Raw genomic sequence first — 12,927 nt, forward strand, 5'->3', positions numbered from 1 at the left:
TTTTAAATGGATCCACGTACCATTGGGATCTCTCTAGAGAGAGGGAACACCTATTCTAGGAAGATATCTCTAGGAAGAACTCACATGAACCTTTTAAACTGGCACTATTTCACATCTCCATCCAGGTCAGAGACCCAGAGAGCAGGTTGGCAAAGCTGAAGCATGCCAGTTATAAAATGCCCTGTTCAGGCTGTGCAGCCAACATCACACATGGCCACCTGTAGTGTCTGAATGACCTCACATCTGTTTGCAGCTGGTGTGACTGGGTGCACACTTTGGCACATCTGTGGCATTTGGCTTGGGCTTTGCCTCATTCCCTCCCACACAAAGGCAGTGATAAGTGACAGTCACTATACCTAAATCCCTGTGCCAGGATAAGGACCAACATTTCTAGAAGATACAAAATACACAGAAGTAAATAACATACTAAAGAAGTACCTCTTACAGGGCAATTGGACTTGCCTGATGGAATAGTATTTTGGTAACTTCATTCAGTATGTCCTGGATATTCACACAACCATAGAAAATTTGGGGTGGTAGGGACCTTTAAAGGTCATGACATAAAGGTTCTTGAAAGAAAACTGTTGAGGAAAGAATGCATCACTCTTGTAAGGAAAGAGGTAATGACTCCAAGAGGAGCCTGAGTTAATGTAACCCATTAACACCAACTTTCATCCTAATTCTGTAGTCCAAAGATGCCCAAATCCTTGGATGATTAAGCCAAAGCTTCCTAAACATATCGTGAGATGGGCATCACATCTGCACTGGTGAGATCATTTTTGAAAGCCTGTTTAATATGTGTGGCCATGCTGACAGAATGATGTTGAGAAAAAAATGAGAAGAGGGCTATAAAAATAAATATAGGGCTGGAAAACATGCCTTGTGGTGAATGGCTAAAAAGACCCTTTCTGGATTGCATACTGAAAAGAGATTACTTGTTCTGGTGTCTGAGACTACATGAGGAAGAGACTGCTGATAACAAATAGCTCGTTATGTGAGAAGACAAAGGCATAAAAAGAGCTTGTAGCTGGAAACTGAAATGAGACAGGCTTAGACTAAGTGATGACAACTGAACCATGAGAGTAAAAAACGACTGGAACAACTTACTGAGCAACACACTGAATTCTCTGTCACTTCAGGGTGTGAGGAGATGCTGCACTGAAAATGTACAAATAATCCAAGTTTAGATGCACAAAGGTAAACTCTCCTTGTTCCTCAGCTCCCTCAGTGACAGGGACTACGCCTGGCATATAAATAAGTCTCCTGTCCAGACAAACACCACAAAATGGTTAGAGAAAGGGATTCAAAGAGCTCTTGCTTTCTCATAGTGACTGGGAAGCTGGAGTCACAGCATTTTGGATACAGATTGGAGCACATACACTTCCCCAAAAGGTTAAAAAAAAAAAAAAACCAAAAAAAATCCCAACACAAAACCCAACCTTTTCATCCTCTCTTTAAAATCTGTAGGTAGTTTCATTTGCATTTTTTCATTTATGCATGTAAGTTGGTTCCTAGAAAGTGAATCAGTATGAAAACTTACTCACTTCCATGCATAAGTTTGGACTTTTGCAGTCTCATTACAAACAGACAAAGGGGAAGAGAAAGATTTCCAAATCATAAAACCCTATTTTGACTTGCTCTGTTTTCCACTGATCGAGCCAACTGCTGCCATTTTCTTATCCCTTTAGATCCACTGTAGTCTCTCCAGGAACCCATCTTAGATGGAGGGCTGCTCACTTTCCCTCAAGCCCCATTTCTCAGTTTTACAGCATACCAGAAAGTTGGCTGAAGGGCCTGTATTATGCATAAACTATGAACTGCTCAGAAAATCCCAGCTGACTTAGTGCTATTAAACTCATCTATATTGCATTAAGTTATTAGCTACTGTATTCCAGCTTCTGATTAGGACAGTGCAGTATCTCCTTGCAATCAGCACTTTGTAAGGAAAATCCCTGTTCAGTGCAAATGCCACTGTCATTCATTGTTCTCTTGACTTCAATCACAGCCACTGTTGGGAACCTCTGTTAGTTCTGGCACTCCAAACAGTTCCTCCTGTGAAATGCTTGGCTGAGTTGGGCCCAGTTGGAGCATATTTGCATGAGATTTGCAGCACTCGTTTCATCACCTGTGAGAGCAGTCCACAACAGATCATGAACCTTATTTTTCCTTCCACCTCTTTCTAATCTGTGCCACCTGCAGAACCTGAGATCTCAGTCTCAATCCCAAACTGCCATTGTGGCCTAGCATGGCCAGAACAGCTGACCTGAACAAACCAAAGGAACACTCCATACCATGGAATGTCATGTCTAGTGTATAAACTGGGGGGAGATGGCTGAGGAGCACCAATTGCTGCTTGGGGATGGGCTGGGCACTGGTCAGTGAGCTGTGTTACACTTACTTTTCTTGAGTTTTTCTTCTTTCCCCCCCCCCCTTTACATTACTATCATTATTACTAATATAATGCTGTATAATACTGTATTTCAATCACTAAATTTTTCCTACCTTAAGCCACAAGTTTTACCTTTGTTGGATCTTCCTCCAATCCGTAACAGAATCCACATGAACTCAGATACCAGTGCTATTTATCACCTTAGCAGAGAATAACCCATAATCCCACATTCCAGGACCCACAATGCTTTCTCTGCCTTGGCCAAGTTTCCATGTCTCTTGGACCTGTACTGGTGCTGCAGTACAAAGCAACAGCTGCAGTGCCAGACTCACTATCTCTGACCTACTGACTGGAGATAAGCACATGGCAAAAGTACTCACAGTGGATGCTACATCCCTGTGCAAACAGAATTAGAGCCAGGACAACAGCTGGGCTGTCTTGATGCAATCTGAGTATCACCAGCTGTATTGCACTTTGGAGAACTTTGGAACAGGGGGTTTTACCCCTGTCTAAGCCTAGACAAAAACAGGACTCAAAAGCAAAGCAGCTTTCTCAGAATGGCAAGATGGGAAACACTGGGGAAGTGTCTGACAGTCCTTTGGCAGCAGTATGCTCCAGTGACTTAGAGACAATCACATGTGTAGGCAAGACCCAAACACACACAGCCTTGCAGGATGCTCAGCACAAGTCATTTGACAGGATTCTGGACTTGTTTCTTAACCCAACAAGTTGATAAATACATAGGTCCTACAGGGAAAATAGCTGTCATGGCAGGAAAACCTTAGAAGGAATGTCTGCATTAGAACAATATGAGATTTGGTGTTCAGCCCTGAAAGGGCCACAGGTGAGAAAATATTTACAGAGAGATGACCAAGATTGTCTGCCATCCACTGTGTCTATACAGCTCTTGTCTCTCCCTTCCTGACAAAACTGTACAGCTTGAATGTGTCTCTCTCAATAAAATTAAGTTGCCCTTCCTGCAGAGTCTGGCCAAAAAACAGGATAATGGCAGATTATGGAACATGTATTTGTTTCTCCCAACAACATCCGAGAAATGGATTAACTGATTTAAACCAGTTCTCTTCTGAACAAACAAATTCATCTCTCTAGGCGAGGAGCTCTCACACAAGCTTTTACTCAGCCTATTATTGCAGCCACAGAGGTGCTGAGAGATGAGCAATGAGCTGCACAGAAGCTGAGTGGCAGTGCAGGTGGGCTGCAATCCCACATAGCAGACCCAGGTTCCAGCTTTAAGGAGGCTCCCACCTTCCTGATGCACATATCTGGGGATTTTCCTCTCTTCTTTCACAGTCTCTTACCCAGGAGGCCTCACTGTACTTTGCATCTGATGTGTGGTGCCACAGACTGGACATGTCAGCTTTGCAAAATCTGCTCCCCAGCCCCCGAAATCCCCCTGCCATCTGGGCCTTTTGCTTTATGTCTCAAGTCTCTTGTATCTCCTGGCCACCACAGCGTGCAGGCATGCTCTGTCAGACCAATTTCAATCAAAGATGCAAATCAGAAAAGCTCTCAGGGCACAAGGGAGGCTTCCCATGAAATCTGAGTGAGTGGCAGCACATGGGAACCTTCCCCATAAGGCAGCAAGCAGAGAAGAGATCACAGCTCTGCAGGGTAAGACCCAAATGTTAAACACGTATGAATTTTGGCTGGTCTGAATTTTCGTCATCAAACTGCTTCACCCTGTGAAATACTGGTTGTTTTTTGGGGTTTTTTTTAAGCTGCATATAACAAATGGTACAAAAAAACCTCCAGTACTGGGAGTGCTTGGGCTTTGCTGTACAAGCATGAAGGTGTTCCTAAGAAGAAAGCTTCAGTTAAGCATCCTTAACCTGCCAGACTATCTGCCCCTTAATGCCATGGGTAGGGCCAACGAGTTCTACACAGTAAGTTTTGGTACAACCCCATGTGAGGACCCATCCTAAACTGGTGTAAGCACTGTCACAGACCCCACATATCAGGCTCAATAGATGGTAATTGTTATGACAAATCTAAGACCAGCTGTAAGCCTCTGTGGTTGTTACTTTGCTCTGAGCTGTGGCCATTTGGGTTTACAGCCATGACAGAGTAAAACTTCAGCCTGTCCTGAGACTGACAGCTCTAATTAGTTGTTAGCAGCCTGGGCATTGGGAAGCAGAGTGAGCAATCCTGATGCTGTATGACCCAGGACAGGGTTGTGTGCACAAACACGAGCTCTAAGGAGCTTAATCCCAAACACTTCACTGCAAGAAAAAAGTGTGGTGACAATCAGGATTGAAATCCTCTGCTCGTAACAGGAGAGAGCAGAGGGGTGCTGTGTATTGAGAGAAATGCAGAAATTACATGTATACTTTCAGCTCAGCCACACAAACCTCTATATTTGGGGTAAATATTAAATCAAATGAACTTATTTGGGGATAAGCAGAGAGAGTTTCCATCAAAGTGAAACATAACTAGCAGGTCATGCTTTGTTCAGACTGGTGGTTCAATATCATGCCCATGGCTATGAAATAATTCATGGCTATAAATTATTTTATTCTTTTTACCAATTAAAGTCTCTTAGTTTGCAAACACTGAACTTGCAGAAGGTGCAGGGTCTTTTTGACTTTGAATGCAGACACGCTTACCCCAGAACATCAGTTCACTCTTAAGCTTCTGATGGTGTAAAGTGAACCAGAACACACCAGAGTTCTAGCTGGCAGGAGAGCCTGAGGTTTCCCTCTCTTGGCAGCAACACATGTACCATGGAGAACAGCAATGCTGAAACATGAATGAAAGAGTAGGAAAGCTCCAGACACTACAGGAGCAGAAAAACCATCTTATGCCCCCAAGTTAGCTCCTGAGCTGTGCTCCTTAACTTGGAGGAGGGTAGCAGCATGGATTCCACCAATGAAAATAATAAAGAAAAACAAAACAGTCACAATAAATAAATACACTCAGAAATTAAACCAACCAGGTCTAAAATTCTTAGCAGATGGCTCCACAGTGCAGTTCACTTGGCCCAGCAGCAAGACAGATAAGCCAGCGCAGCCACAGACAGAGGGGTCAGCTCTAGCCCCTGACAGTCTCATCTCTCTTAGACTCCCTTCATAGCAGGGAGAGCTGCAGGGAGCTCTTAGGAGCCAAAAGCTCTGTCTCAGCCACTCTACAAAAACATCTCCATGCCCAAAACATGTCTCAAGAGCACTTTTAAGAGAGCAGTTAATATCCAAGCCTATATTTCAGGAGGGGGCAGGGCACTAGCAAGAAGCACTGACATTGAGCTATGGCTTCAACAGTTGATCGAAACAGTTTAATGCATTTCCATTTCCAGCTGCATGGATCCAGCGATGTTTCTTACTTATTTACAGTATCACCCCCTCCCCTGCTCCCAGCTCTTGAGTTTTGCTACATAGATAACAGGGGAAATTGATGCTGACTATCGCCTGCCTGATGTACAGCACTGCCAATGGGTTCAGCAAGATTTTAAAGAGGAATGAGTCAACAGTGTGTGACCAGGAATAACATTTGCAAGTGTGTGAGCTTGAATAGGAAAACATATCTGTGCCCACCTGAACATTAGTTAAAGTGACAATGGCAACAGATGCCCCAGCAGGACGTGTTCTGGCAGTCTTCCAGGGCAGGGCAGAGCCAGACCTGCTGGTCACCAGCCCTAAAGCAAAGCCTGTGTCTAGGACTATAAATGGCTCCTGAAGTCCTGATAACCATCCCTCCAAAGGCAATGCCCGTCTGCTTTTCTGATCACACCTAACATTCACTGTGCTTTGAAGATAAAGCACAGTAGCCCACCTGCTGCCTAATGTGGCAGAACTTTATCTAAGGACTGTAAGTGTAATCCTTTGGAAATCAATCACAGACAGTTGTGGGCTATTACTTTAGATCCAGAAGAGGTAAAATTCACAGGCCATGTTATTGCAGAGAAGGACATACTCAGGTGAATTCCTTTTCTAGTCTTTCATCCTGCAAAGATTTCACCTGCTGCGTGATCCCAACATGGGAAACGGCCAACTTTCATACTTGACTATTGAAAACCAAGTCAGCCATATATAACTATCCCCCTTTCCTCCTACTCTTCTTTTTTTGGGCACTCAGACACCAAGACCTCTGCCAAAGACAAAAATGTCAGCAGCATTTAACAAAAATCTGGTTATCTCATCTTCAAACTTTGTGAAGTAATTAACAACTCAACAGAAGACACAGGTGCTCTTCTACCAGGCTTTGATGGTTATCCAAAGAGGGAGAGACCATTCAGATGGACAAGTGTAGGCCTGAGACAGCAAGCAGTGAGTGCTGTGAAGGAGGATAAACCCACCTGCAGGAAAATATGGGAGCAGATGTATTGAGGATCAGGTGGGATGAGGAGTGCAGGGTTGAGCTGTACATGGACAGAGCTGTGCAGTAGTTTGTGATATGTTGTTCAGGACTGGCAAAGTATCAGAGCTGGCATAATATTATTTGAGCAGGAAAATGTACTAAGATTGCAATTTTCACCATACTGTTTTATGAGGCTCTAACAAATCAAATGTCATATTCACCATGGTTAGACAGTCATCTAAGGGCCACCTCTAGCAACAGCCAGAGCTTAGAGGCTCTACTAACCTTTGTAATTCCCGGAAATAGTGTTTTGACCCAGTCTTTTGGGTTACATGGCTAATACATATCTCTCAGTTTGTTGTTATATACTTGCTAAATTAGTATCTAAGTAGCATCCTTTTCACCCATCCACACATGCACACTTTTTTTCCTCTTCTCATACATACGAGCTCAAATTACTATTGTGTTCCAAGACCCAGACTGCTGCACATTTTCAAGCGCAGTGTGTGTTTCACAGCCTTAGACTAGTTCCCCTTCACAGAGTGGCCCAGCCCTGATTTTAAACACACCTCTGCAGAGGATTCATTTTTCTTCTAGGATTTTCTCAAGTACCTGGTCCTGAAAAAACCCATGGTAACAGCATCAGTGTTAGCACTGATATTATTAGCAACACTCTGCCACTCCTTAATATTTTTATTTCAAGACTTCTAAGTGCTATGTTTATTATGCTCCACAAATCTTTGATGAGATGGGTCAGTTTTATTCCTGTTTTGAAGATACAGGAAAAAATGACAAGACATTGCCAATCTGAGTGTAGATTCCCAGGAGTTCTGACAAGTCCAGTCCCTCACTCTAACCATTATACAACCTTTCTTCATCTTAAGCACAAAGATATAAGGCTGCACAGACTTCCATAAACTTATTAATCTTTCAAAGCTCTATACTACAGACCAAGAAGTCCAGGGAACATATCATCCATCCTGTCAGAGAGCTGATGATAGACAATTTCACCTCATAAGCTAAAAGAAAAGCAATTTATCCTGCTTTCTAGATACAAAAAGAAAAGCAACTTTTTCTGCTTTCTAAATACAAAAAAAAAACCCCTCTAAAAATTCAAACACCTTTTTCTGACAGCTGACTTTTCTTTTTGTCTTCTTATTCTCTTTCCACTATTGCAGGGCAGTTGGAAAAGCCTATTTCTGGACTAGTTTGTTACAATACAGAACTATATGCATGAGGACGAAGGGAGAAATCCAAGGGGAACAGGGAAACACAGAAACAGGTTCTGACATCTAATCAGATCTGCTGTATTGATTTTGCAACTTTAGCTTCGGAGCAAATCAGAGAAACAGCCGCATTGCCATGGGGAAAGCGCTGCTCCCCGGAGCGCGGCGGCTCGGGAGGAGCTCCCGCGGCCCCGCAAACAGGCGGCGGGGATGCGCGCACACGGGATGCGCGCACACGGGATGCGCGCACACGGGATGCGCATACACGGGATGCGCGCACACGGGATGCGCGCACACGGGATGCGCATACACGGGATGCGCGCACACGGGATGCGCGCCCCTCCCGAGCGCCGCTCCGCTCTGCGCCGGGTGAGAGAGGCGCTCATCGCGGGGGCTGCGGGAGCCACACGATCCCCATCTCCAGTAAGATGAGAATTCCAGAGCGAGCCACCGAGCTAATGAGCTGCCCACGCTGGAAAACTGTGTTTCAATTAACCACAGCAGCCCCTGCCGCACCCACATCCTTCCAGCAGCGTGAGGAAGGAGGAGAGGGATAAACAGTGACTCTTGTTTCTGGAGCTATTTTCTGCGTGAAGGGAAAGGGAGGAGGCTGTAAAAGGGACGAGGGCAATTCTTGCCCTACTTTCTTGGTTTGAGTTTCTTTTCATACTAATGGAAGGAGGCAATTGGCAGCACCGAAACCAAAGCTGCACAGAGCAGGCAGTGCCACCATAAAGTCCTTCCATATTTTCCAGGAGGCAGCTCAGGTGTACAAACACTCAGTATGTACCCAGCTTCCACTAAGGGTACACAGAACTGATTGACAAGGGAAGGGGGCTGTTTGAGGGGGCTGGCATGTGGACTATATGGCCATTACCTAGGCAAAATCACAACAAAGCATTGCCTGGCCATGGGAAGAGCTATAGGAAGAACATGCTCAGCTAGTCTTTACACAGAAGTTCATCACATCTTTACTTTCTTGAGGGTCACATCATAGTCTCTGCCCCAGACAGCTTCTGGCTTGCACCTACCATCTTTCTTGTGTGGGGAATCATGTCCTTCCCCTTCAGCCCATGATTCAGGTCTGTGATCAGTCTCCAGACCACCCAGCAAGACTGAATTCATCCCAAGCTCAGCACTGCTGCTCCCTCTGCAGGGACAGTAAGGGTCAAGCGAGGTCCACACAGCTTTCAAACAGCAACACCAAACCAGGGACTCCAGGAGGTTCAATAGTTCTTTGCTCCCAAGTGAAATTTTCCTGTATATATCATCCTCTCTTGATGAGTTTGAGTAACCAAGAGTTACTTTCCCTGCCGTGTCCCTCCAAGTTCCATATGACTGAAGCAGGCTGCCTTCCTGAACAGCTCAAACCAAGACTCACATTTTCACCCTGCTTAAGAGAGGCTTCTCCACACATACTTACCTGCCTAGAAATCTTCACACATTTCCCCATCTCATCCTGTAATCTAAGCCCACCACACTCCTGAATAGACAGAGATAACTAAAAAGGGCTCTTAAAATACTCAAATTTGAATCCTGAATACTCAAATCCTTCAAGATTTCACACACCTCTGTTATTGCTGTGCTCCCAGCAGCTCACATCTGTGAGCAGTTTGTCTGGTTGGTTTCAGCCAGGTTGTCTGCTCAGGTCTCACTTCTCTTATTCCTGGAGAGCGAGCCTGGGAGAAGTGTGGCAGCCTGTCTAATGAGTGCTGCTGTGCTGTGTCTGGAGGCTCTTCAGCCTCAGCCCACAGGCAGCATGCCCAGGTGTAAATTAACCTGTTCCCTGCCCACCCCACACCTGTCAGACCTGCACTGCTCAGAGAACTCTGCCAGTGTTCAGCAATCACACCGCACTGATGGGACGAGATCTGCAGGGAGAGCCAAGGCATTTTACCTGGCTGCCTTCCCCCAGCCTGATCTGAAATCTTGTAAGAGAGAGAAAGCACAGACTGCTGCATGTCAAAACACACCTCAGCAGGTGTGGGACCTGAGCAGGCACTCACTTCTCTGGAGGGAGAAACCACTGCAGGGAAAGGATGGAGATCCCACCCTCTATGTTCACCTCTGTGTACAGATACTGCCTTCAAGTGGGGCTGGGAGAGCCACCCATAGCCGAAATGACCCACACATCTGCTAAACATCAGTTTCCTGTTACTCACAGCCTGGATGCACAAAAACCATCTGGGAGTATACATTCCCTATTAAGTCTACCTGTCACTGCTTTTCAGACAAAGTTATTCAGGCATATCCAGAGGTAACTAAGTTGAAGAAAGCGTTGTGGTGTGGAAATGGTCTAAATAACATTAATTTTCTCCCTTTTTGACTTTACAAACTTGCTAACATATCCTGAGGGTATTTTACACACATGTAACGCACACCTGGTAAATAAACACCTGGTAAAATAAACCATGTAATAAACACCTGGTAAAGCTCCACGCATCCCCTGACACGGAAATAGAAACCACTGTACACAAATATAAGCAACACCTCTCCCTTCCACTTGCAACATATTTGCCATATGGTACCCTGCCCTTAGCCTTGTGTAGCCTGACCCATTAAATATAAACTGTTCAAAGGTCTCTAGACAAAAGACATGTGTCTGCTCAGCCCAGTAAGAAAGGCCAACCCTGCAGCCCCCAGGTTTCTGTGCACACAGGCATTCAGGCAGGCACTCCGGCACTGCACGCTTGTACTCACACTGCACGTTGAGCTGCACCAGGGCTTCCCGGGGTCTGATGTTAAATCCATTGTACCTGGCTGTCTGACACTTATAGGTGCCGCTCATCTCTCGGCTCACGCTCTCCAGCTGCAGCTTCCCATCGTAAGTCTCCACTGTCATTGTCCCCGAAGGCATGGGCGTTTCCTTATCCACCCGGGACCAGATGATGGGCGGCTTTGGCTTTCCCCGAACCTCGCACTGCAGCTCGGCCCTGGAGCCTTCCCGCACAGTGATGGAGGACTGGCCCTTAGGGACACTGATTGTTGGTGGCACTAAAAGACAGAGACAACAAGGGAATCATTTTACACTGGGTCTCCAGCAAGGAATATTCTTCAGATTCTTCTGGTGGAGTCACACCAACAGCCTTGAACTCCAAAGGTTTCCACTTGACACACTGCAACCCCTCTACGAACACACTGTCCATGCAAGTTATCCTACAGGCTCTGGAGCTTCAGGGTGCCAAGAAGGACTCCAGCCTTTCCAACAGAGTGTCCCGGTATCAATGGTAAGGGCCAGTTGTATTGGGGCAGACTCCAGCTCCCATTCCCATTTGCAAAATGCTGTCCAGCAGCAGGAATAGCATCAAGGAACACAAAGGCAAAAGACTCTTTGATCCATTTCTTAATTTCTGGTCAGTGAATTTCTCAAGTGGAACTGCAATCTTTTGGCCAAAAATAAAAGTTATATCTGCTGAGGTATCTAGGCCCCCTTATCCAGGTCAAACCAAAACCAAGACTTGAAGGATAAATGCTTGTAGATCCCATCTCCAGCCTTCTTAGAGGTCCAAGACCCCTGTTTATTCTTAAACCACAGCAAGGAGTCAGCTTTGTTAAGTGTCTTTCCTTATTTTATTTTTACTGCATAATTTATTTTTATTATTTATTTTGCTTTTATTGGTGAATGCACTGGAAATTTGTCACACCAATAAGCCTCTGGCTCATCTGTGTGAGAGATGGGGCCCAGTAACAATCACTCAAGGCATCCTTCAGGGTTGGGAAGAGCTCACACAGCAGAATTGCTGCCAAGCTGAGGCTAGAGTTGGAGGCACAGTAACACTCAAAGAAATATCCAGCTATCAACTGAAAACCAAAACTTTGCTGATAAACAAAGCTTAAAAGAAATCCAGTGAATACAGAGATGTCAGTGGGAAGACATTTGCTGTTCATATCCCCAATTCCATCAAGAGCCCAGGAAGGGGATTTTTGTGCTAAACCACACGTAATATTGACAATTTATTTGTGCTAGACTTTAGAGTCAACAGTTTAGCTGAGGCAAATATGGTCACAATCTTTTCTGAAAGCTCCTTTTTCAGCCCTTCCTGCTGACAGTGGCGACACTTGGATTGACACTTCCATAACTGCAAGGGCCATGTACTTCGTTTCCATTTAAATCAAAATATAGAACTACAGAAGCTGTAACAAGCTGGTCTGACCAACATTAGCTCAATCAGCTCCAGCAAAGGAGAGTGTGCTATGGTAATTGCACATGTTACAGCCTGCAGCTCTTTATGAACAAATTTAGGATGGATCCAGCCTAATCTCCCTCTGCAGTGACCTCCCTATGCAACAGGGAGGCCACATTTTCAATTTGCAGGTCTCCTGTGGGCTGGGGAATCTCATCACACCCTGTCCTGCATGGTGTGAAAGGACAGCAGCACTTTCAGTGCTGACGCTGCCAGCAGCCGCTCACCTGGCGAGCAGCAATTTTCTCCACAGGTAAAGTTGTAAATTGCATTTGAACTTTTTTTTTTTTTTTTTTTTTTTTTTTTTAATTAAAGCTATCTCCTTGGAGCTGCTCGGTGGAGGCAGCCACTTTGATGAGCTCAGGCTTTGCTCAGTGGGGAAACATGGAGCCACTGCTGCTGGCCTCTTGCTCTGATCCTGTGGTTGGGGGAAATCCTGGTGTTTTATATGGGAATCACATGTTGGAGGTGGCTCATTGCTGATTGTGGGGTTGCTGCATGTTGGACAGCCTTGGCTGCTGCATGGAGGGCTGCTCCAGTAGGGATGGCTGTTTTCATTCCCTGGGACACAAAGCAGTCCTGCTGTCCCAGGCTGCCAAAGAGAAGCTTCAAAATGCCCCAGGCTGCTCTCCTTCCCTGCCTCATTGGCAGCATCCACACGAGCATATGGGACTCACTCTCCTCCAGACAGGCACAGGGCAACCTGGCATCACAGACACCTCCTTTAAGGCAGCACCTGGCTGGTGCTTGGACCAACACCTGCACTTACAGACACTGCCAAGCCTCTTGGTGGAATCATCCAGGGTCTCCCAGCTCT

General features: G+C 45.5%; 1 protein-coding gene across 2 annotated transcripts in view; it reads right to left on the bottom strand.

Moving 5' to 3' along the window:
- Positions 1-12,927, bottom strand: part of MDGA1 (MAM domain containing glycosylphosphatidylinositol anchor 1) — a 137,392-nt gene that overhangs the window by 57,511 nt on the left and 66,954 nt on the right. For both annotated transcript variants that reach the window (XM_079298385.1, XM_079298384.1), the window contains exon 8: positions 10,627-10,920. In XM_079298385.1, coding sequence (XP_079154511.1) covers positions 10,627-10,920 — 294 coding nt within the window. The remainder of the gene's footprint in view (positions 1-10,626; positions 10,921-12,927) is intronic.

Source organism: Erithacus rubecula, assembly GCF_903797595.1.
Source record: "Erithacus rubecula genome assembly, chromosome: 2".
NCBI classification, from domain to species: Eukaryota; Metazoa; Chordata; class Aves; order Passeriformes; family Muscicapidae; genus Erithacus; species Erithacus rubecula.